Genomic DNA, 26,487 nt, shown 5'->3' with positions numbered 1-26,487 from the left:
AAACTTCTAAGGGACAGATCCTCAACAGTTGCTCCAGTCCCTTTGCAACAGTGCTGGCTCAAGTGAGCAGCTGGGGCTTTCCCCAGTGCGGGAATCCCTGGCGGGTATAAAACCTGCTCTGTGTCACCCTCTCTCACAAGCAGCATCTCAGATGCGGGCAGGAGGGGTTGTGCTTCAGGCCAGCAAACCTTGCTGGTATAAAGGCCTGGTGGGGGCCATTGTCAGTTGACACAATTTGCAGAATCTCTGAGACTGCTCTGAGCTATGAAGGGAACCAAATTCCCGCCCCCAACAGTCCTGGGAGTTGGGGGCAAGAGAGTGAAAAGTTGTCAGGAAATCACATATGTCCCTGACCAGCCCCAGCTGAGGCTCGGTCCAGGCCGGCGCTAAAAGTGAGAGGTGAGTGAGGGCCTCCTTCCACTCACCTCCCTATTTGATCTAACCTTGGTGAAAGCAGTGTGAATGTGAGTAAATCTGTATAGTTACCAGTCTGAGCACTGGTGCAGCTGGAGAGTATTTCAGTTTCCAATGCACGTTGGTTCACTGGGCAGGACTTACTAAAAGGGATGACAAAAAGAGTCTGTCCATCAACTGTAATGGAGGGAGTGGGGGTGTCTATTTGAATGTTTTAATGGGTGGGAGAAATGCTAACAGACTGTGATGGAGAGAGAGGAACACCAGAGCAGTCTAGGGAGCCCCCAGTATCAAGTTCCTGCTTCCCATTCCTTTAACTAAAAGCTATAAGCTCCTCATTGCTATGGCTGAAATTCAGTCTTTGTCCCCGAAGGCTGTCTCAGTGGTGGCCTCATGTATTAACAAACCCCCTCTGCCTGTTGAAAGAATGACACTCTCAAGATCTGCTTGAAAAGAAGACACTGATGACTTTTTAAAAGCTATGAATTTGCAACTGGAGTGGTTATCTTGCCATTTCTGCTCCTTCTTTCTAAGTGACATGGTCCAATGTTGAGCAGAGGGACAGAGTTTAACCCCTTCAAAGTGAACAGCAAAAGCTCAGCTCCTCCCTGGATCTGGCCCTTTGTTGTTTTCCATTTGGCAAACATTAATTTGTTTTCTTGTATTATGAATGTAGCTGAGACATTATTTAGCAGACTCTTGCTGATTATTCTTATACAACACAACCGGCTTAATGTGTTTCTGATGAATAAAGTGGGCATTTGTTATGAATTTCACCCTTACTGGCAGCTAGTATAAGAAGGGGACTGATGATGTTAGGCAAAGGTGAAGTGGTTAGCTACATGTTTTCCTTGTTTTCTCTTGTTCAGATAATGGGACATAATCAATCGGAGAGCTTAAGTGCTGAAAATTCATTCTTCATAAATGAAACTCTAGTACAGATGTCACTAAACAGTCTCAACAAATCAAATCCATCTCTAGTGTACCAGGATGGTGTATATGGGATAAACGTCACCAATTCAGATATAACCAGGACTAGTGAAAATCAACCAGCCATCACCAATGAACTCTGGAAATCTACTGCTCCCTGCCATCAGGTATCCTCCTCCTGCAAAAGCAACAAGGATGCTTGTAATAATGGTAATTAAACACCTTAAATCTGTATCTAATAGACAAAACAGGCAATCCATCACCTCTCAGAGGGATTATTCCTAAAAAATGAAGGCGATTCCGTAGTAAAAACGAACACTAATAATATTGCAGTGGTGAGTTGTTGTGTGTGTGCCAATGGACGCATGGCTGATACTTGATCACGATTTGATTGTGATGTGTGAGAAGAGTTGTTAATACAGTAGATTTTATTGAGACAACTCTATTACGCTAACTGACAGGAGAGGAGAAAAGGAAGTCAGAGGAATGGAACAAAAATAGATGAATAACTCAGTCTTTGCGAAAGCTATCCTGTGTGTCACCAAATCAAGGCCTTTTTTCAACATGCTAAGGTTTGCTTGCATTTCACATTACTGTGTAAAATATCAAGGCTGCAGACAAGTTGCTACTGCAAGAAACTTCCTGTTCAATACTTGAAATTTCTCAGTCAGAACAGATTTTAATTTATAACTGCTAACTGATGATTAGTGCTTAGAGTAATCCTTGCACATATCCTTTGCTTCAGGACCTCATTGAGGATCCACTGAGAATGGCATTGAAAGACTCACCTTAATCATGGAAAGAAAAACACATAACTTCAGAGAGTAAAGGAATCTTGAAAAATAAGTAGTATGAGTTTGTGAAGAATAGCTCTTACTGTATGACCTTGATTACGCCCATTCCTGCTCCCCAAATGCAAAATTACTGGATGCAGGAAAAGTTGTAGATAAAATGTTTGGATTCTGTTCCTGCAGTTGATACTATTTCATGAAATCTCATACTCAATACAGGCAAGCTTTAGCAAGAAGCATTGTCCTATGGATTGAAAACTTGTTGAAGGATTTAAATAAAAGTTAATGATAAACTCCAAAGTATCAAGTTTTCAAGGAAGCAGCTAGCTGGGGTGCCTTCAGGTTCTGTGTCAGCTCTGGTCTTATTTAGTATCTTCATTGATTCATTACAGTTCGTAAGGCACTCTGATGAACCTGGTTAAAAAAGCCAAGAAATAAATAAGATCTAATAGATGTAGGGGACAAGCCGGCACTGGCAGGGAAATCGATTAAATGACCTAGTAGGGTTTTTACCCCCAACACTAACTTCTGTGATTCCAAGTGAAACAAGGCAATTTAGCATTACTGGGTGAGGTCTGAACACATTACCTCCTGCCAGCTCAAAGAATAAAAATATCCTGAGAACTGGATCTGAGCCTGGTTCATGGCAGTGCAGAAAGATCACTCTTTCTACAACCAACTGTGTAGGGGTTATGTTCAAAACAGGGCAAAAAAACAATGGAGAGTGGAACTGAGTGTGATCAAAAATTGAAAACATGCATACGCACAGTGTTATTTTCATTAATCTTGGGCGAAATCTTAAAGTTGTTACTCAAACAAGAATTTCTTTGACCAAGGAGTTGGCTCCTTAATTCCCTTTTTTATGCATGAAAAGAGAATCAGCTCAAGTCTTACTTGAGCAAACATTATCCTTAACACACTTACTTCCCATATAGCAATAACGATCAGTCACCCTATAATAATCAAAAATGGGCCAGTTTAGTCTGATCATTATAACTGTTTTAGACTGTGTAACAAAGCAAATCAGCTTAATTATTAATACATAGGGCCCTACCAAATTCACAGCCATGAGAAACATGTCACGGACCGTGAAATCTGGTCTTTTGTGTGCTTTTACCCTATACTGTACAGATTTCACAGGGGAGACCAGCGTTTCTCAAACTGGGGGTCCTGACCCAAAAGGGAGTTGCAGGGGGGTTGCAAGATTATTTTAGTGGGGATTACAGTATTGCCACTCTTACTTCTGTGCTGCCTTCAGAGCTGGGCGGTCAGAGAGCGGCGGCTGTTAGGCGGGCGCCCAGCTCTGAAGGCAGCGCCCTGCCAGCAGCAGCGCAGAAGTACGGGTGACAATACCATGCCATGCCACCCTTCTGTGCTGCTGCCTTTTGAGATGGGCGGCTGGAGAGTGGCAGCTGCTGGCTGAGGGCCCAGCTCTGCAGGCAGCAGCGCAGTAGTAAGGATGGCAATACCACACCATGCCATCCTTACTTCTGCGCTGCTGCTGGTGGTGGCTCTGCCTTCAGAGCTGGGCTCCCGATGCCAGCAGCCGCCACTCTCCAGCTGCCCAGCTCCAAAGGCAGCAACACCCCTCGGCCCCATAACGTTGTGATTCCCCCTCAACTCCTTTTTGGGTCAAGACCCTACAATTACAACACTGTGATATTTCAGATTTAAATAGCTGAAATCATGAAATTTACTATTTTTAAAGTCCTATGACCAAAATGGATGGTGAATTTGGTAGGGACCTATTAATACAGGGTAATATTTTCAAAAATGCCTAAATGACCTAGGCCTGGTCAAGGTTGTTCCAGTTTAACTAAAACTGTGATCTTTATTCTGATGTAGTTAAACTAATGCAACTCTATGTGTCAACACTTATGCCGGATTAAATGTATGGAAATTTATTTAGCTTGCATTGATAAATGTGCAGGTGCAAGCTGAACCAATGTAACCAGTATTAAACCTACAGAAGGGAATACATGCCAAAAGTTGCCCTGGTTTGATTAAATTGATTTTACGTTATCCTGGTGCAACTTCTGTGTGTAGACAAGCCCTTGGGCTCCTAAGTTACATAGGCACTTTTAAAAATGTTACCCATAGTGTACTGTTAGAGCAGGTGATGCGTTGAACCCCGCAAATAGATATTGTATGATATTCCATCATGTCTGTAAAACAGATGAAAGGTATTTTGTATTACAGTCCTACACTGCGTGAGTCTGAATGATTCAGGCCTCGCTCTGTCATTCATCATGTGCTGCTGTACACAGAGTACGGCATGAGAAGAACTTTAAACTTCTCTGCTGAAAGACAGATGGCATTCTAAAGCAAAATCAAATGGCTCAGCACATGGAAATGAAGTAAATCACCCAACATAAAATAAGCTGAGTTGTGTGGATATTTCATATCAGGAAACTGATTTTTTTCCCCATGCATTTTGTTAAACTTGCAGAGTTCAGGGAGATCTCTAATCATATGCACACATTTCCTGATACCTCGTCAGGATAAAGTCAGTTCTGCTCCGTAGTGTTCCAAAATTCTGACTGACAGGTATGGCGGTATCCTGCAATATCTTGGACAGACCTCATTGAATTAAGTTAAATCTTACTGTGTTAAATTTATGTATCACTGTGGGCCAGGTATTCTATGTCATTCCATGGGGTGGGGGACCCTAGCTTTCCAAGAACTAAGAACAATGGGGTATGATTAGACAAATACACTCAGATTGTAAAAAACCTCCTGAGAGGCACCACCACCTGGAGAGACTTGCATATACTGGTTCAAACTGGCTTCTCCAGAGACCAGCAGACAAAGAATGGACTTTTGGATAAATAAACTGAGTTTAAACTGACTTGGGGCCTTGGTTCTGATCCAGCAAATGGGCAGGACGTTCAGTCCAAAGGGAGGGCCCAATCCTCTAGGGAAGAGTTGGAAGTACTGACACCAACCAGAATCTTTGTGGAGTTTGGGGGAAGGGTGTGATCTCTGGTAAGCTTATTAGGTGTTTTTTTAATTGTTTTTAATATGCTTTTCCTGTAATGCTTTTACCTTAAGAATAAATGTGCTTGCTTAGAAAGAGCCAGGTCATAACAACTGTGGGTAACTACCCTGTTTATAGCCTCTAAGAAGAAGGCAGAGGAGGCCTGCTTAAACAGTCTGGCTTGCTCGGGATCTCAGAGTGTAGGTAGGAAACTCTGCAGCCTGGGAAAACCCTGGTCAGGATGGAGAGAGAGAGAGAGACAGGCCTCTGTCCAGAAGAGGTGCTGGCTGGGGAGCCAGAAGCCTGAGAGTGGGTGCCCTTGCTTAACCGTGGAGGAGGAATACAAGTGCCATTGCTCTTAACCATGACATCACCCAATCAGAAATGTAGGAAAACAAGAGTTAGTGAAAACTTTTCGAATTTTCAAAGTTTTGACAAAATTGTGAAAGGTGTTTTGAATTTTTCAGCCATTTCTATTGAAAGCTATTGTGAATTCTTATAATTCTCTGAGGAAAAAATACACACAAGTTATAATTATAAGTGGAAATAGAATTAAAAAACAACTGTTGAATATTTTGTGTTTCTAGTTGACTAGAAATGGCAATGCACAAATAATTGTATTGCATGTACAGTTACGATTTTAACAATTGACTGCATTTAGGCAATTGCTTTTACTGCATTATTCAGTGTTTTGTAATAAGTATGTAGGAATACTGGAAAAATAAGATATGAAATAATTTTCAGAAACAAGATATTTAATGCCGATAAATATTAACAAAAAGCTAATGATGCTCTCTTCTATGGTGTATTACCTGCCACACAATTTAACTTTATAAATATACCCACATGAAAATAGCTACATTTCTTTACTGAATAATACTGAATTAATATTTTAAAAGGTAAGACATAGGGTTTCTTCACATAGCTGACACGATTACAAATCGTGTGTGTTTGCGAGAGAGTGCTTACCAAAGACCTAGGGCAAGTTCCCTTAAGCTGTAACTGGCATTAGTTCCCATACAGTCATTTAGTAGAAGGAAGAAAATGATTGATAGAAAAGTGTCTTCATACTCTAGGGCAGGGGTGGTCAACCTGAGCCTGAGAAGGAGCCAGAATTTACCAATGTACATTGCCAAAGAGCCACAGTAATACGTCAGCAGCCCCATATCTACTCCCCAGCCCCCAACGCCTCCCATCTGCCGGCAGCCCCCAACAATCAGCGCCTACTTCCCCATCCTCCCACCTCCTCCCCCCGCCCACTGCAGTCATCTGTTTCACATGCACAGGAGGCTATGTGGGGGAGGAGCGAGGGCATGGCAGGCTCAGGGGAAAGGGTGGAGGGGGGGCAGGGCTTTGGGTAGGGCAGAGGGGTGAGCAGTGAGCATCCCCAAGCACACTGGAAAGCTGGCATCTATAGCTCCACCCCAGAATCAGTGCCTAGGAAGGAGCTGCATATTAACCTCTGAAGAGCCGCATGTGGGTCTAGAGCCACAGGTTGGCCACCCCTGCTCTAGGGTAATTGTTGTCTTCTTTCATGCAGATAATTTAACTACTTCAGCTAATTGGAAAGAGGAAGAAAATATAGTTCTGTGTCTGGATAGCTTGAGAATTGAATAAATTACTTCTCGGAATTCAATTGACATGTTGGGGTACATATCCACAATGATGCCTCAGGATTTAGCCATGCATAGTACTGAATCGTTATCTCTTAGATTTGATTAATGTGTACACTTTGAACCCCTTTTAAAGTCTTATATGAACGCTTCAATATAAGGTGCTGTAGTGTATTTTCTATTCAGATGTTATCTGTACCAGAATTGTATTGAAGTCTGTACAAAGGATAAATCTGGGGGGAAATTGAAGTTTGATTTTTTATTTTTTGCAATCTCAGCACAAGATATGTCCATGTACTGTATGGTGTACTGAAAAGTATAACATAAATATTTCTTGGGAATGTGCCAAAAATTACTGATATCATTCCAAACAAGTAAAAGATTAAAACATTCATAACACCATTTTACTTATACACGTTTTTCACTATTATTCATTCTGACACTTCTGAGAGCATAAAACACCTTTTTGGGGGAAGGATGAAAACCTCACATCTTGAGTTGTTTTCTTTAGTGATCAGAGACAATTTTGAATGGATGCACCAATTATTCATCCCCTCTCATTTAGCTTATATACATGGGTGGCAGGTATAATAGGCCACAGGAGGCTCAGCCTCCCCTGGCGCAGCTGCTGCTGCCGGATGCTGGTTGTGGGTTTGGTGGAAATTTTTGCTTATTATTATGCCCCGTGAAGGTTCTGAGGTGGCCAAGGAGGCAGTATCTGCTATTCAGCTTCCTGGGTTCTTCACTAATCTCTCTGGACTTCAGGGAGATTGTTGGTGAACACTGTGAAGCTGCATAACACATACTGCCTCCCCAGCCACCCCGGAACCTGCATGGGGCAAATCAAAAGCTCAGGTTCTTCTTCCAGAAGAGAAAAGACAAGAGCTTTTCCTGCTGGGCGGTTTTGGTTCTGGGAAGGTGTGGCTTGGCTGTGGGGAGCTCTGTCAGGCCCGGGGCTCTTTTGGCCATGGGGTGGGGGGAGGTGCTCAGGGCTGCATTTGGCCCAAGGCTCTCCTAGCCGAGGTGGGGGACTCAGGGCTCCTCTGGGTGTGGCGGGGGAAAGGGCTTGTGGGTCCAGCTGTGGGGGGGGGGAAGTGGGTCTCAGGGCTCTGGCTGTGGGGGGGGGGGGGCAGCACAAGCAGAAGGGGTGCAGCCAGGAGCTAGCCTCCCTGAAGGGGATCTCCACCCACCGCCCATGCTTAAATATTCACAATGCTCCTCTCTCGGTGGCATCTTGATCATTTTCAAATTATTGCCCAATTTAGCCATCATTTCAAAGTACAGAAGCCTAGCCATGGTGGTGGGAACCCTTGGCTTTATTGCAACAAACATGTTTTCAGGGATTGGGTAGTGTACCACGAGCTGAGTGCCTCCTAGCTAAAATTCATTCCTGTGCAGAGGGCCAGCTCAAGACCTGTGCACCACTTAAATCCCACTTGTGCTCCCCCAGGTAGTGCTAAAGTGGGCTTTAAGTCAATTTAAGGCTTTGTGCCACCCCTCTGAATAGGGGTACACTTTACCCTATGATGTGCTGAGTGCCCGTAACTCCTCTTGTAGTCAAGCTAAGGGCATTCAGCCCCTTGCAGCATTATCCCTTTAGTGAGTTGACCCAGGTAGCCTCATAAATATTCAGGTGTTCTAGATAGAAAAGAGCAAAGTATGTTGGAGGGAGACTCAGGTGAACCATTCGAAGTCTAGCTGGTGAGTCCCAGGCCAGGGAACTTAAATTCACAACTTTGCTAGACATTAAAAATCATGGACTCACTAGAGACACTGGTTTTATGAATTATTACACCAGTCTGTAGCCCACTAACCCTCCTTTGTCCTAAGACTGCAGAGGTGTTAATTGCTCACTTCATCTTGAATGGTCTCTTGCAACTTGTATTAACTCCTTATGCTTAACAATCTGTTCTACCTTGTATTTACCTGTGACGCTCTGACTACCTTTCCCAGACGTGGAGAAGAGCTCTGTGTAGCTCCAAAGCTTTACCAACAGATGTTGATCCAATAAAATATATTACCTCACTTACCATTTATCTCTTATGCTGGGACCAACATGCCTACAACACTGCAAACTCTATTATTAGACTTTCTATCCCCATCCAAGGAGGAGGTTTTCCTTTAGTTATTTTTCCAGTCCGTTTGCCTTTTTTTAGTCTCTTATACTTTTAGATACTCTTAAATCCTTTTAAAAAGTTGCTCCCTGAGGCAAAGAAACTGATGATTGTTTTGTTGAGCCCACTCTTAAAGAGTGTGAACCAGTTTCACTTGCTTTAATCTAGTATTTAAGATGCAGTGTTTAGTAATATGTTGATTTTAATAACCTTAACATTAGATATGACATAGTGAGATGTATTTACATATCATTTTCTGCAGTGTGCTTTCCATCCAGGAAATTAAAAATGCACTGAATGGGCATGATTAGAATTTACACTAGTGTAAATCAGGAGTAATTCTGTTGAAGTCACAGGGCCCACACCATGTAAAACTAACATAAGTATGATGATCAGGTGATATTCACTTTATATTACATAGTGTTAAACACATTCTAAAAGTGCTCATACTGTCTCGCCAGGGCTCCAAGTTAGCAAAGCCCTGATTCTGAAAACCATCACTATTCAGAACAGCACTTGGGTACATATTTAACTTTGAGCTCATGTTTGAGTGCTTTATTGAATAGGAGTACTTGTGGCACCTTAGAGACTAACCAATTTATTTGAGCATAAGCTTTTGTGAGCTACAGCTCATAGGGATTCATTTGTCAGTTGGGACTTTCAAGATGTTGAGTAACTGTTACAAAAATGTCAAGTACTGTATCGGGGGTAGCCCTGTTAGTCTGTATCCACAAAAACAACAAGGAGTCCGGTGGCACCTTAAAGACTAACCGATTTATTTGGGCTAAGCTTTCGTGGGTAGAAAACCACTTCTTCTGATTCAGTTCTTCAACACTGGTTCTCCACTTGTGAGGTAACTTCCTTCTCTTCATATGTCATTATATAATGCCTGCAGCTGTAATTTTCACTCCATGCATCTGAAGAAGTAGCTTTTTACCCACGAAAGTTTATGCCCAAATAAATCTGTTAGTCTTTAAGTGCCACCAGACTCCTTGTTATTACAAAAATGTCATCACAGTTCCTTTATTTGTCTTTTAACTGTTTATTTTTAAATACCGAATTTTGTATCGAAACATAAACTTCTTTTGCATATATCATACTGTCGCTTACATAACCCATCAACAATGAACCAATTCATTTGAAATTATCAGATTAGGAAGTCATCTGGTGCAGCAGTCAACATCTGCATTTAAAAAAAAAAATTGCACCCAAGTATAGTACACACTTAACAGGATTTCTGATTTCATTTAGGGAAATCCTGTATGGCAAACAGCAAAACAGGAGCTCTGAATATTCCATCTGCATAATTTTAGCAGGGAAAAAAAATGCAGATTAGCATGGAAAAATACCCTTCCCTCCCCCCCCCCCAAGTTTGCTTACTCTGTGCATTTGACAATATTGTATATTGTCACTTTTTACTGTTTGCCCTGTATTCCTCCATTGCTTTTATAGGTCTTTCACCCAGGAATAAGGAGGAGAAACACTTTTTCAAATAGAGGAATATGTGGTTGCAAACCCACAAAATTGACATGGAGACTCATGGGCAGGTGTGGTATCTGAAACTACTTTTAACACAGTTTTTGAAATTGACTAGATGCCAAGTTGACAGCATTCCATTAATTCTAAGATGAGTAGTTTGTGTCTTTTGTTCTAGACACATTCCCAGTACCCTTAGTATGAGTGACTGCAGCGAAGGTACCCGTTGCTCAAAGCATAGTTGTAATTCAGCTAATTGAACAAATATAGATATTTGTAAGACAAGGTAATTCCATCAGTGCTAGCACTAATATTGCACAGATGCATTAATGCTAGGAGATAACCTCACAGGCAGAATAAAATCGTCTTTAAATTTGAAATTGGCAACAAGTTTTAGTCTTGTCTCATGACGCAGAACACAACGTTTTATGTTCAACTTTAATAAAGCAATGTTTGTGGGATGCTTGGTGGAAGTGAATCATAAGGGAAGTATGTTTTCCTCTTGGGAATAACATCACCATTTGTTTAAAGCAGATGGCAAAAGGGATTAAATCACATGGCAGTGTGATACCAAAGTGAAAAATATGTCATTATATGTCATCTACAATTAGCATATTTCAACCAACACTTGCTTTTGGCCTCCGTAGTTGTAGGGTCTTATACTTCTGTTACTAATTCTGTCAGTGAAAATATCTTATCTAGTCTTCGAACATAACCACAATGGATGAAGTGGTATTACATAGCCTTATAATTAAGACAATTAACTAAGTGTTGTATTTATAATGTTGGCTAATTTAAATAGAGGATTTCTTGTATAATTTTACTCTTTCCAATTTCCAATGTCCCAGTCTGAGGGTTTTGTTAATTAGGAGATAAGTCTAAAATAGCATTATAATTATGTGGAAGTGCAGCATTCAGATTAATCATCCCCTTCCTTCGGACATACCACTGGCATTTTATATATTTTACATTCGTGGGCACCTCTTACTCAGTGGCGCCTTACATGCCAATTTCTCACACAAAAACAGGATAACGGCCAAACCTTTCTCATTTTACTCACGCATGTAGTTCCATTGATTTTGGTGGAGTGGGCTTTGATGTCAATGGGACAGCTAGAGTAAGGAGAATTAGAGGATTTGGCCATGTAGGTATAAAAAATAAAGGCCATCATCAACCTTTACATATACACTTGGGGTTTTTTTTGGGGGGGTGGGGGGGGTAGATGAGGCACGTGGTTGTTCCAATAGCATAAAACGAATGGAGACAACATGCAAGTTTTCAGTCCCTTAAAGTGACTCTATCCCCGTAGTCTGTTAACTGTAACGATGGCTACATACTTATTTACTTTTATTTATTCATTCAGATTTCTGAAATATAGTTGTATGTGTCCATCCCATAAATTAGAAACTACAAAGTAAATAAAGGACACAGCATCCTTGGAGAAGAGACCAGAAGGATGGGCTTTGTAGCATGGCCAGAAGGTTAGCAGATCTGGGATTTGGAGAAGTGGAGTGGGACAGGGGAACAAGTTCCAACACGGAAGATCCCCACACACACACACACACAACACTCAATCCTCAGCTCAACTTGAGAGGGTCTGCTGATCTCACATGTGACACTGTGTCCCGGAGAGAGAGGTGATCTATCAGGTACGGGAGCCACCGTTCAGTAGAACTTTACTAATTGTTTTTTGAGGTGAAGAAGAGCTGATGGGGAGGCTGTGTTTCTCTTATGCAGTATGATCTATGGGTATAGGCTTGGTAGGGGGCCTTGTTTTAATACATTATTAAAACTGTTTCATATAAATTTTGTAATGCACTTACAGCCTGGAATAGATGCAGTGCACCAGTATGAATAAATAATGTACTCTAATGGCCCAGAGAAACCCTTTGAAGATAATCAAATTTTGCAAAATAGTAAGGATGCAAGTACCCGCAATAAAAGTCTTGGCTACTGAATCACAAAATGTACCTTGCTTGCTTATTGTGAAAAATGCAATCTAGCTTTAATTATTTATTATAGTACTTCATAATATACCAGGAAATGCCCTGTAGCAAATTATATAAAAATAATGGAGTCATAGTAATACGAGACCTCACAACAGTATCTGCTTAATATTTGCTAAGAAATCTGGGGCAGATTGTCTGTCTGTCTGTCTGTCTGTCTGTGTCTTGTACTGCCACCTATCACCATAGTAGCTGAATGCCTTCCACATAAAATATATTGGCCATGGTGAAACTCCTAGTAAACTTCATGGAATCTCTGGCTTGCCTTCCTTATCTGGTTATAGAAAGCTCTTCTTTGGGTAGGGTGTTTTGGTGTGGTAGTGAGCGATGACGGGATGTTGATGGTGTCAGTGTTATGTTTATGGTAGAAAAACTTTAGCACATCAGAAGGTTTTGTAGAATTTTCTAAAGGTAGGTCTACATCTGAGCTAGAAGGTGTAATTTCCCGTCCAAGTAGACATACCCATACTGTACTAGCCACCCGAAGTACAGTTCCATGAGTACTGGGGTGGCTAGCCAAGTACTCATATCACTGTGGCTAGACTGCTATTTTTAGTGTGCTAGCAGGATCAGAGCTGGCACAGGTGTGTCTAATTTCCAATAAGCTGGAAATTACACCTCCCAACTCCAGTGTAGGCATACTCTAAAGGTTGGCCAGACTGGATTTATCTAATCTCCTCTGGAAGTTTGTTCCACACCAGATCCTCTGAATGTGAATGCTAATGAGAATAAGTGAGGTTCTACTCTATAGTGCAATTTTATTTTGCTTAGAGTCTTTCATCCAAAAAAGAAAAACACTTTAAAGAGTAACTGTAAAGAATATATTTCCAGAATTCAATAATAGATAGCAGATGAGGCGAGAAATTGGTCTTAATATATGCTGCAGCACGTCCATAAAAGCATAAAAATATGGAGGGCAATTTTGGACTGCCTCCAGAAGTGACTGGAGAGCCATTGCAGTAGTTTGAGAATGTGACTGATTTGGTACCATTTTTTACTTTTTGGGAGGAGATGGCCTGCATTGTCACCTGATGGGGTCTGGAGAGGCTAGCATTTGGGAAGGTCATAAAGAAGAGGTTAGCAGTAGTTAAAGCAAGGGAACATGAAGTTACAATTGCAGATTACAGCGGAAGTGAAATCAGACCAGCATCGTACATGGGCACTGCTGCAGGATGTGGTGATAGATTTATAGAAAAGGGAGATGAAGGAAGTGCTGATGAATTCAGACTCAAGGGTAAGGCCAGGGTTATGGATAAAAGAGACAAGTGGGGAAAATGAAGGGGGAGGGAGAGAAGAAGAGTAATGTCTGAGGTTGTTCCTTTTGCTCAAGGGAAGCACTTCACTGAAAGGAGTTGAGACAAAGCCACAAGTTTACTTGGTAAGTGTTTTCCCAGCCTTAATGTAAAATATTCCCTTTGGTTTTACGCAAACTTTTTCAACAGCAGTTACGTATTCACAGTGTGTTTATCAAACAATCTAAAAAGAGCCCATTTCAAAGTATTTAATCACACCCCTAAACTTCCTGTGTCCGAGATGCACATAACACAGATTACATGCCAAGGTTCCGGTTTTGCAGTATTTTTTGTAAATGCCCACAGGAGGCGAAATCAACACAGCATGCTTCCTGCCAGTGCTGATTAGAAGACAAAGCAAAGTCAGCAATGGCCACATTAAGATGACTTTCAGGAGATCCCTCACAGACCAGAAAAAGGGAACATTTCCCTGTCTGTTGAAATCAGCAGAGCATGAAGATTTTTTCACTATGACGATCAGATAAGAGGCTTTGATCACATGCTTCCAATTTTAGTGGTGTCCATGGTTTTCCTACAGTAATCAGCAGCTTCTTCCATTAAAGGGTAAGATAAGCACATAATGAATTTAAAACAAGCACTTGGCATTATTTTAGCTACTGAAATGGCTCTTCACATTGTTTTCAGGCCTTTTGTACTCACATCACCTTGGGTTTTGGTCTTGGCAGCTTTTATAAGCTAAAAAGTTGAACTTGGTCAGTGCTTAGGAAATCACCAAGTAAAAACTCTGGTGCTTTGGGAAGTGTGCATAGTACCTCTGTAGAAGGCACTCTTCCTTCTGCATGGGTAATGAATCTGTGACTTAGTATTATATTATGGCAGTATTAGTCAAAGGGTGGGGCACAGCCCCTTGAGGGGCACGTGAACAATGACCTGGGAGGTGGACACAGCAGCTATAGTTCTCCAGGACCTCAGCTTTCATTTTTTAAGTGTCTGTCTTTTATGATTGCAGAAAAGCCTACAAAATATCAGTTTAACCAATGCAGTGATGTCTGCCTGAGTTTGCAGAGAGCCTGAAACGACAGTAATGAATTAACCCTTTCATTTCAACAGGTGCTAATTCAAATGCCAGTGATCACACTTTAAATGTCTGCATTGTTAACGATTTAGCTGTACATTAACATATGTAAAAATGCATCTGATGAAGTGAGCTGTAGCTCACGAAAGCTTATGCTCAAATAAATTGATCTGTCTCTAAGGTGCCACTAGTACTCCTTTTCTTTTTACGGATACAGACTAACACGGCTGCTACTCTGAAAATTAATGTATGTAGGAAAGGAGAGAGAGATTTACTATGATTATCCACACTAGCATTGTAGCCATCACGGAGTGCAAAGGGTTAGCTGAGGTGGCGGAAGATGAATAAATTAAGATGTGTAGGCTTTTAGCAGTATGTGGCAGTGCTGTGGGGGGAAGGTGCAGTTGGTTTGATTTTTCCTGAAGGGGATACAGCTCCCAAAAGTATGGGGAGCACTGTTCTAAGGTGTGGTTTGTTACAGAATTTCTGTTTCTCCAGTGTGAGCTCATACTGAAGCTTTAGCTACCCACTGTAATTTGTTTTAACTTCAGTATCCTGGCTACATTCCAGCTCTGGTGTTTACATTACGTGGGGTATCTACCTGTGTTTCCCCACTTTTATCAGTTGGATAAAATATTCTTTACTTTCTTTCTAAAGCTGATGTTTGTGTAGTGTGCTGGCACAGATTGGCTACTGTGATGGGTGAAATGATCCCTGTATTTACAGCCAGTAACATTCTTTGTGATTCTTTTGTATAAAAAAGCATTCTGAGGTTTTATGATGATTATTTTCTCTTGATCATTTGTGTGCAGCTGTGTTTAATGAGCTGGAAAAGAAGTAGGTCAATAAAATGTGTTCATTGTTCATTGTTCAAAGACTACCCATGGGAACACGTGTGTGTGTCATTAGCCATCTAAAGGTTCAAAGCTTACCACATAGACAACTTAGTAGAGAATTCACACCTAATTAAATTAATATTAAGCAATATCTGACAGCTGGTAGGCAGTGCTCCACACTGAGGTGAGATTAGACATTTACTGTGTAGAAGGGTGTGATTTCAAGTAATACCTGTTTTTAAATCTCTGCTGTCAGTGTCCAATGGAAATACTGTAGAAAGAAAGTGTTTTAAAAGCTGTGCACTTTTTAAAGCCAGCACAACTGTTGACATGTCTATATAATAGGATAAAAACCAAAAATAAATATTTTAGCCTAAAGGAGGTCACCTTCCGCTCAAGAGACCTGTGTATCTGATGCTGAAGATCCAAGATTTGAACCTTGTTGACAACAATGGTATCTGAGAATCTTTACAAAACTGTTTTTAACGACCCCACTCCATAGGTCAACAACATGGAGTTGCACCCATTTAAGCCATGGACTTGGTCCAAAGGCTCTTAACAGAACCTTTCTAAACAACTGGGAGGCTAAAACAAAATCCACGCTGCTTTGTTTAAACTATGAATTGCACAGATAATAGGAATACATAGCCCTGTGACACTCCAGTAATTTTACCGTGATCAACAATCGAAGGCAGAGACAGAAGAAAAGATTATGCTGTCGCAGACCTTTAATGTCATAGAACTAGAACTCTGATCCCTTCGTTTTAATCTAACAACAAAATACTCAAAAGACTGACGAGGCTAATTAACGCTGGGTCTGTTTTGATCTAATTGCTCCTCTGCTTTCTGTGAAAAGATCTCTCATGCAGGAGGACGCTTGTTTGTCTGAGAAATGTAGCAGCTGGTTTTTCTTCTGTAGGACTGGTTAAAAGTAAAGGACAGCATTAAAATTCCTAGGTCGATTTTCAGTCTTATTCAGCTGGTTCAGAAATGGATTAGGCTCCTCTTTCCTCAGTGGTATGAGGGTCAAAATTTTTCTGGGTGTATGAGAGGTTCATAACACTTCCAGTTTCCAGTGTGAAGCCTTTCATGGAGGGACAGTTGAAGTAATGCCAGACCCTCGGAGACACCAAAGGCCTGCTTGTGCCCAGCCCTCTGTGGAGGGGGGGAGTGGGCACAAGAAGCTTTCTCCCTTCTGTGCAAGGTGTGGGCCAGATGCACTTCCCTGAGTGCAGACACTCTGCATCTCGCAATTGCATTGGCACCCAGTAACTCAAAAAAGGGGAAGGAGAGGAGCCGTGGCACCAATCCACCACTCTGTGCCAGGCAGCAGAAATGGCCACACACAGGTAGGGGGCACATCCATATTCTTTCAAAGAGTAGCACAGTGCTCCCCTTGCACTCCAGTTTTCATTTCATTGCCTCCTGGCACCCCAATGGGGCAGCACACTTCAGGCTGTCCTCTCGCATGGCTGGTTGTTCACAGCCACAAGTGAACCCCTAACATGTAAAATCCATTTAATACTGGGAAAATACTTAGCATATAATAAAAATCCAGATAACTCTCAAGTAGAGTGAGTCTGCCCCCCAAAAAGGGAGAAGAGCCAGAGACTCCATGAATCCCACTAAGGACTTGGCTATTGCTATTGATTTCATATGCAAGACACTCAGATACTACGGTGATGGGCAGAAATCTAGACAGGTGCAGTAGCAATATAGGCTGGAATTTTCAAAGATGCCTAAGGGACTTAGGCACTCAATTCCCATTGAATTTCAATGGCTGGTGGATGCCTAACTCCTACCTTTGAAAATCCCAGACTCAATCACATTTACACTAACACAATACTTTTGGCTTCTGCCAATGCTTTCCATTATGTAGGAATGCTGCTTTCAGGGTTAAATACAGTACTTCTGCCATTTCAAATAGCTTTGGGCTGAACTCGACATGTCAGCTGTCAGTCCAGATGAACGTGGGATAAAACCTGGTGCATGGTACAAAAGCTGTTTAGTTGTAAAGGGAAAAATGGAGGCGTTATTGTTTGGTTTTTTTAAGTATTTGATGCAAAAAGGAGCTGAAATGTACGCTGTGTGGCTGTAAAAATCACAGTAACCCCGTTCAGTTTGTTGAACTGGTTCTGCACAGAACATGACAACAGTTGGGATTGGTGGATTGGGGCAAAGGAATTCTACACCTACTCCATGGGGAGGCCACTGCATATGGACCCTAAGGGGACCTAAGAGGAGAGAGGGAATCTGGGTCAGAGCAGGAGGGAGCTGTAGGGGATTTTCTGTTTATATACACCCACGTTTTGTGGTAGGATTTCTCCGTAATTCCCTGACACCCTGTCTGTCTGTCCTTCCTGTCTGCTTACTATGGTGTCTGAGCACCTGAGGCCGACTTGAAGAGCACTGTTTCCAGGACAGAGTGGTGGTCAGGGAGACCATCTGTGGTATTTAATCAATGACATGGGACTGAAGGTGGGGCTTCGGTTTGCCTTACACTGTCCTGTTAGTCGTTTTCCCTGCTGCATTGCCAGGCCAGTCCCTCGAGGTGCAAGTTATGTTCATTTTGCACACGCGCTGCATCCTCGATTGGTGCAAGTTACACTGCTTTGTCATTTGCACCCATTTTCTGACCACTTTACACCTAAATTAAACCACATTTTATATGTCGTCAGGTTTTGGCTCAGAAGTCCATGGGAGCTGAAACCTGCTTATATTTGCCCTCTGTCGTTCCAGTTTGGCTGTACAGAAACTACATCCTTATGAATAAAATGTTCCTTGCACAGTTCATTTACATGCACTTTAGCCAGCTGGCTAATATCTGCTCTTATTTACATTTAAACAGAACTTGGTTCATTTTTAATACTGAAACTGCCTATGTGTTTCTGTGTCTCAATTGTTTGTGGACTTTAGTACTTACCAGCTATTGAAACAGCCTCTAGCTCCTTTTAACATAAATCGTCATTGAATGGTTTCAATAACTCTAGTTTAAACATACAGGGCCAGATCCTCAGCTGAGGAAGAAGGGTGGCTTGAAGCCATTTTTCCACTGCATCTATACTGCAGTGGGCTGGGCTGAAGCAGCCCCCAGTGTAGCATACAGCAGTCTAGGGCTACTCAAAGTCACCCAGTTCCTACCCTTTCCTACCTTCGACACGCCCTCTGGGGTAGGGTAGTTGGAGTAGAATCTGACCAACCCAGCACAAGGGGAGTAGACCTTTTTCTCCTGCTCTCCTTAGCTCTGCCTAGAGGAAATGTGGTGCAGCTGAGGATTTGGCCTTGTGTGTTTAAATAAGAGTTAGTTAAACAGTTATATTTTGTTTCATATCTGAGAAGGAGCTACAGGATGTTTTGAGGCCAGCACCAGGACTAATCTGCTTGAGGGCTCCCCTTTGTCAGGAGGAACCCTCAGCTGCTCCTTCAGGGCAACTTTCCACTTGTTTCACTGGGACCAAGAATCTGGCCCTCAGTTCAGGTTGGCTGCCACGTCTCCTACCTTTCCCACAACATCTGCTTTTGCCGGGGTTACAGTCACTGGGGAAGTAACATCCTGTTCAGCACAACATGGTTATGTGCAATAACATTAATGATGTCAGTGAGAAATAATTGAATCATGAAGGACCTGGTGCTGCCGGGTGCTTATCACATCTTGTGAGGGGCTGAGTAAAAATCAGTGGGAACTGATAGTGATCAGTACCTCACAAGAAGCGCTCTGGTTTAAACCATGTTATACAAAAGAGATCCATGTTGGAGCTAAGCCTCAGTGGCTGTAGTAGAGTGGTCACCTAAAATTTGGAAATTTGCTTCAAAGTTGGGGGAAGGGCTGGAAAATCAGCAAAAAAGATCTTGCTTAATCCTAAAGGTAACAGAGACGCACAAGGAAGATTATGAAACTGATTTTGTGTCTGGTGTAGCCGGGGGAATAAGATGGTACCCACCAAAAGAAGCTCACACAGACAGCCGTCCTGTACCTTTACCCACAATCTGCAGCAGCTTCTTACCTCCATTGCATATCAATAGTAGAGAATAATACTTGACTATTTATTTCTAGCAGTATCCACTTTAGCACTTGACTATTATAATTTCTTCCTTTTGGTAAAGGAACTCTGTCCCAGTGTGGACAGTTTGGATGAAGAGCCTCATAAAGCACTGTTCTTTTCAGCTGTCACTACTATGCATAACAAGAGAGCAGGGTGGCATAACTAAACATACAGCAGGCCCCATTTGTTCAACTCTTCCTACACCTGAGATACTTATTTGCTGTTCCAGGGCAGTTCCTTCATTCTCCCCCGAGCAGCTGCTGTCGTCATGGCATCTTGCTGCCCTCTGGGGTACCAGCTGCTCTCTGGAGAGGTCTCATGGCACTGAAGCATTGAGACAGCAGGCACCCTCTCCATTCATAGACTGATTATGTCATCTTTGGGACACATTGTGCTTTTATTAGGCAGGGCCTATGTTCTGGCCTTTCCAAATGGCAGCCAAGAATGGCACTTTCCTCATCTGTCAGCTTACACAGAGCATTTGTTGGCCAAAAAATACTTGTCACCCTCATAGTGGCTGAAACTTCCCCTATTTGAGACTCATGCTTTCCTGAACTTTGAAAGAGCTATTTTTAAAGAGCCTCATAATAAAGTACTGGCTACTCCTAACTTAGGCTTAACCTGTTTATTCCTTCACAGTTCTTGTGTTCCCTCTCCCCCTGCCTCACGCGTTAGACCCACGAAGTGCGGGCCTTTGGCATAGCATTGTAACATCACAGAGATCACATTCCTCTGCAGCCTGGGGTCACTTGCAGGTTTAAACTAGCGTAAACGGTGAATTCTCTGAACTTGAAGTCTTTAAACCATGATTTGAGGGCTTCAGTAACTCAGAGGTTAGGGGTCTATTACAGGAGTGGGTGGGTGAAGTTCTGTGGCCTGCAATGTGCTGGAGGTCAGACTGATGCCTGTGATGGTCCCTTCTGGCCTTAAAGTCTGAGTCTATGAGCAGGATTCCAAAAACTGTCCATGAATAATTTCTTGCAGTAGTGATGGAGTCAGAAGTGTTTCCATCTGCAGTAAATGTTAATGCTTGCCTCTCATTGTACAAACTGAACCGTTTGTGATCAGAGTTGCAAAATGTGTTCTCAGTTTTACAGATGGGGTTCACTGAGGAAGAGAGGGAAGCAACTAGTCCAAAGTAACAGTGAAAGTCACTGGCACAGCCTGGATCAGGACTCAAGACTTGCTGATGCCAGTGCCATGAGCTGAGTCCTCTGTGCAATGATGCCTCCTCCTTGTGATGATCTCAGAGGATGCAGTTTCCTTTGGAAGATGTTATGCTATTTAGCAAAATAGAAGAACACGAGTTAATCTAGAAAGTTTAGTTTAACCAAATATCTTATCCATCACAATGACACATTTAAAACACAGTATCACGATTGTAACAGTTGGTTTAGAAAGAAAACATGGATTGAAGTGTCTTTGCATCACAGGCAGTTACACTGAAGATGTGAACTGGTGAATCACTTGACTGAAATATGTAGATTTCATTGTTAAACCAGTAAGCCACTCAAATGAATCCAAGCCCACTGCACAATGTAGTATAGTTGGGCTTCATTTTAAGCACACAGAACGGAGGCAGAAGGTAGATTGACTTGTCCGATGTCACACTGGAAGTCTGTGGCTGAGCTGTGAAATCTGAATAGTTATAACTAGACTTGGCAGAATTTTTTATTTTTTAGTAATTTTGATGGATATCAATGTTTTCTTAGATTTGTATTGATTTAAATTTTCACAGTTTTGGGAAATTATGGGGAGGATCAGGCAATTATGTTGAGATACAAAAAGTTAGTTTTATAACCATTAAAACACAAATTGTCAAGATCATATCAAAATATACAAAGTAAATATCCTTAAATCAAATTCTAATCCATTCTCAAGCAGTGTTTTTCTTAATTTGCATTTCTGTACATTTTGATTATTTTCAATAGAAATATTTTTGTCAGTTTGTGTGTGCAGTGAAATTGACGTTTACCACATTTACCGAGAACATCTAACGCTTCCAAGACTCGCTATACATCTAACTGCAGATTGCAAGTACAAATCAGATAGACTTGTAACTGTTAAGGTTTGCTCCCACAATTGGAGTTTCAGGGCTTGGACAAGGTCCCTCACCAAAGGTCTTAAGCAAAGTAAGGAGTCATGGGATAAGAGGAAAGGTTCTTTTATGGATCAGTAACTGGTTATAATACAGGAAACAAATGGTAGGAATAAATTATCAGTTTTCACAATGGAGAGAGGTAAGTAGCGGGGTCCCCTAAGGATCTGTACTGGGACCAGTGCTATGCAACATATTCATAAATGATCCGGAAAAAGGAGTAACCAGTGAGGTGGCAAAGTTTGCGGACAATGCAAAACCACTCAGGATAGTTAAGTCCAGAGCAGACTGTGAAGAACTATAAACAGATCTCACAAAACTGGATGACTGGGCAGCAAAATGGCAGATGAAATTCTGAGAGTGTTGATAAATGCAAAGTAATGCACATTGGAAAACATTCCAACTATACATACAAAATGATGGGATATAAATTAGCTGTCACTACTCAAGAAAGAGGTCTTGGCGTCATCATCGATAGTTCTCTGAAAACATCCACTCAGTGTGCAGTGGCAGTCAAAAAAGTTAACAGAATGTTAGGAACCATTAGGAAAGGGATAGATAAGACAAACTGTCATAATGCTACTATATAAATCCATGGTATGCCCATACCTCAAATACTGCATGCAGTTCTGGTCACCCCATCTCAAAAAAGAGATATTAGAATTGGAAAAAAAATACACAAAAGGGCAACAAAAATGATTATGGGTATGAAACCGCTTCCATATGAGGAGTGATAAAGACTGGGACTGTTCAGCTTGGAAAAGAGATGATGGAGTGGGGAGGGGGCTATGATAGAGGGCTATAAAATCATGAATAGTTGGAGAAAGTGAATAAGGAAGTGTTATTTACCTCTTGACATAACACAAGAAACAGGGGTCGCCCAATGAAGTTAATAGGTAACAGGTTTAAAACAAACTTCTTTAAAACAAAAAAGTACTTAACACAATGCACAGTCACCCTCTGGAACTCATTGCCAAGGGATGTTGCAAAGGCCAAAAATAACTGGTTTCAAAAAAGAATTAGGTACGTTTCTGGAAGATAGGTCCATCAGTGGCTATTAGCCAAGATGGTCAGGGACAGAACCCCATGCTCTGGATATCCCTAAACCTCTGACTACCAGCATCTGGGAGTGGATGAGAGGGGATGGCTCACTTGATACCTGCCCTTTTCTGTTCATTCACTCTGAAGCATCTGGCAGCGGCCACAATTGGAAGACAGGATACTGGGCTAGATGGACCATTGGTCTGACACAGTCTGGCCATTCTTATGTAATTTATCTGCAAGCACAAAAAATGCACCCACAAATAAAATCTCAGTCTGGCTGAAAATACACCGCATTATGTGCTGTGTGACAGTGTAATACCTTTACGAAAGGAGTGGGCTCACTAACAAGGGCAAACAGAATATGTATTATTTACTGTATTCTACCTTCCAAACCCTTCTCTTACAGTTTTTATACCATTCCATAAGTGCACACAGAATAACTACAGGATAGACACAAACTCCTTTTATGGATAATAGTTGCTTATGTTTTTAGTACCATTGTTAAAAACAATGACATCAGCCCAAGCCCGCGGAAAGCAATGGAAAGATATCCATTGATTTCACTGGGCTGTGACTAAGGCCTACATTGTGCCCCACTGTAGGGTGCATTCCTATAGTAACTACGTTTTTCTTTATGCACAAATACTGTACATACACAGTGGTGGTTTAACAAATTGCCAATCACAAAGTAAGAATTTTGTCTGTTAGTTATGAGTCTGAATCAGCTGTTTATTGTACCATGTCCTCTGTATGTGTTACAGACTTAACGGCATCCCAGATCCGGTGTCCAAGAACGCACAGTCTGAATCCCGGATGCATCCAGGCCCAGTCGCTTGCTGATGTTCTGCTGGTGAACCAGCAGCCTCACAGCTCGCAGGATGCAGAAAACGGAGCGAGAGTTGAAGAAAATATTGTTTACCTCTGATTGCGCATTTTCTAATACCAGTAGCACTTTGGGATCAAATTGTATTTTGCTTTTCTAACTCTACGCAGTTGCTCCCTCGATGACCAAAAGGCTCTAAGAATAGTATTTAATATTCAGTGCAAGATTTCCCGCACCATAAATATAACAATTAAGTTATTTTTTTTAAAAGCAATTTTTTGTAATCGTTAATTTATCACACGTGGTTTCCAATGCTTCACAAGGAGTAACAGAAAGAAGGACAAGCTCAAAGGTAGTGATGTTTGGAACTGTCATGACATAAGACTGCTGATAGGAACTGCAAAGATCGGTGTTGCTTTTCTCTTGAGTTTAAAAGTGCAGATTTCCATGTTTAGAGATAAGTGCTTGCTATGTGAGCTTTCATAGTATGAATCAGTAACTTTTTAACAATAGTGATATGATAGGGGAAGATGGACCAGTGAGCGTGGCGGGCTGTAATATTTATAAAAATGTACTCTGCTTGGAAGACTAGATGGGTTTCTGAGTTACTAGCCTTGCAGCTCTGCAGAGCTGGGTTCACACATGGCTCACCTCACAAAGGAGGCTGTTTGGGGGGGGTCTCAACTTAGACCTTAGCAGAGGTCTGTTAACAACAGAGAATCAGCCTGTGTTGGGCATGATTTCTGTGCACAGGTGCTGTAGGTCAGCTTGGCAATGTATTGTAGTATAACTGTGCCCGGTTACAGAAAGTGCCCTTACTTACATCAGCATTAAAATTCACCAAATGAAGCTTTCCCACAGGGAGGGAAAAGAAGAGAAGAACATGTAGTGTCTTTAGTCTAACTGAATCCCATTAAGCCTTCACTGCTTTTCTATAAAGGAGAAAGCCACCTTTCTACTTTCACTCGGTATGTTAGAGAATAATAAACCAGGACCTGTTCTTGGCTTTTGTTCTTCAGAAATATTTGTATACTTCTGTTGGATTTAATAAATATTCTGTACCTCTCTGGAAGGTTTTAACTTTCATGACATTCCCGCACTCTGAACAGAGTTAGAAGAAGAAAAGGAGGACTTGTGGCACCTTAGAGACTAACAAATTTGTTTGAGCATAAGCTTTCGTGAGCTACAGCTCACTTCATCGGATGCAACCTTAGAAGACCTTCTTCTAAAATGTGTGCTGTCCGGTCTTGTATCTGCGCTCTGCTACTGTCAAACACAGCAGTGACTGAACGCCAAACAAAAGATTTACACCAGACTAGCCTAAATTGGTAGATAAACTGATTCACATTTCACATAGGCCTTAGATCAGTGGTTCCAAACTTTTTAGTAAGCAACCCACCAACCGCACTTCGTCTTTTTTTTTTTTTTACAGTCCATCCAGGGGCCAAGGGGGTCACAGGCCAGCATTCTTCTCCTCCAGCATTGATCACCTGCAGCACCACCCTCCACCCTAGGCCAGTGTGGAGGGTTGGGAGCTGGGGTGGGATACTGATTCCACAGCAGCAGCTCCTGTCCCACGGGGCTGGGCTTGGCTTCCTGCTCTGGGTGTTGTGACCTAGTGCATGGGGTCACGATGCTGAGTGGTTGTGTGACCCTGGTTGCCCGGAGCAGGGCCCAGCCCCAAGGGACAGGAACTGCCACTATGGGTTGGGTTCGTTCTCCAACCTTCCCTCCGCACCGGCCCCACTACCCATCCAGAACCTTCCCGTGACCCACAATCCATCATTTGGGAAATAGTGCCTTAAATAGTCACAAACCTCTACCAAGGAGTTGATAGCTTTATAGTAAATTTCTATTCTACCTGCCTGCTGACAGCAGGCCAGTCTTCTGAACATAATGCCTGCACCCTCATTGCAATGACTTGCTTGCTTCCTGTTGTTGTAAACTGTACTTCTAGTGAGTCGGATTAGGAATAGTCCAAAAGTGGCCTTTTTCAAGCTTGATGTCATTGGGCTAGCAGAATGGGTAATTGACTCTTACTTAGACTTAAGCAAATGTGAGGCTTATTCCCCAAGCACATTGGGCCAGCTCCACCGCTAATATTAATTGGTGTAGCTCCATTCACAGCAGCTGAGAATCTGCCCGTAGATCTATTTTTGGGGGTATGTTAAAAGTCCAAAGACAAACTATTGAATTAGATGGGCCACAGTTCAAAATCCAGTATGGTAATTTTTACAAACAGTATCTTTAAGGGGGAAAGATTTTACTTCTCTCATCGAGTTCATTGAGGAGGCTGGAAAGCTCCAGAAGTAGCTGGCTTGTGCTTCAGCTGTTGTTGAAATTCCTCAAACCCGCCCCCCCCCCCCAACATCAAGCAATGTCTTTCGCTCACCTGTGTTTACAATAAAACTTATGAAACTGAAGAAGGCAAAGGCAGGAAACAGGTGGCCTCTGGATTTAGGTATTTGAAATGAAGAAAGTATTTAAAAAACAGGCCAGCATGCCATAGGCAGGTGGTCTTTAAAATGAGATCTAGTGTGCAACCTGACCGCTCGCCATTATTCAGACATTTCTAATATTTAGCTGAACTAAAACGTGAGCTTTTAAAAACTAATGAAAATCAGCTAGCTTAGGCTAACAACAATGAAATCACCTCCCTGAAACAGCACTGTACCTTTTCAATAGCCACCTCAGTAGACACGTTTTCCAGGCATTGTCAGGAGAATATTAATGATCTCTCCTCCGTTTCTCATTTTTATGTGCAGTAGAGAAATGTATTTCAAAGAACTGGTTCCACTTTTTCTCTGACCTTCTGCTGCTGTTTAGTAGTGCAAATCACCTTGCTTGTTATTACGCCATTTAGAGGCAGGTTTATTTTGCAGGTGCCAAGCATTCCTGTCAGAATTACTTTCAGCTCATCAGGTATGGTATTGATTCCTTTTTCTACCATGACTTCCAGAGCAGCTTATCTTTGGCTCCTCAGCATTGACTTTG

The 26,487-nt window shown here is 41.9% G+C and overlaps 1 protein-coding gene across 9 annotated transcripts in view; it reads left to right on the top strand.

Annotated features, from left to right (window-relative positions):
- The window catches only part of ARHGEF28 (Rho guanine nucleotide exchange factor 28), a 191,262-nt gene extending 166,702 nt beyond the window's left edge, over positions 1-24,560 (top strand). For 8 of the 9 annotated variants that reach the window (XM_037903025.2, XM_037903021.2, XM_037903022.2 and 5 more), the window contains 2 exons: positions 1,284-1,554; positions 23,432-24,560. In XM_037903025.2, the coding sequence (XP_037758953.1) occupies positions 1,284-1,554; positions 23,432-23,595 (435 nt within the window). In that variant the 3' untranslated portion in view covers positions 23,596-24,560. The remainder of the gene's footprint in view (positions 1-1,283; positions 1,555-23,431) is intronic. The other variant, XM_043547016.1, reaches the window with a different exon arrangement.
- Positions 24,561-26,487: the final 1,927 nt, after the last annotated feature.

The sequence above is a fragment of the Chelonia mydas genome, chromosome 5 (genome assembly GCF_015237465.2).
Source record: "Chelonia mydas isolate rCheMyd1 chromosome 5, rCheMyd1.pri.v2, whole genome shotgun sequence".
NCBI lineage: Eukaryota > Metazoa > Chordata > Testudines > Cheloniidae > Chelonia > Chelonia mydas.
Note: the sequence above shows the minus strand (reverse complement) of the source record. Positions and strands in the feature narration are given on the sequence as shown.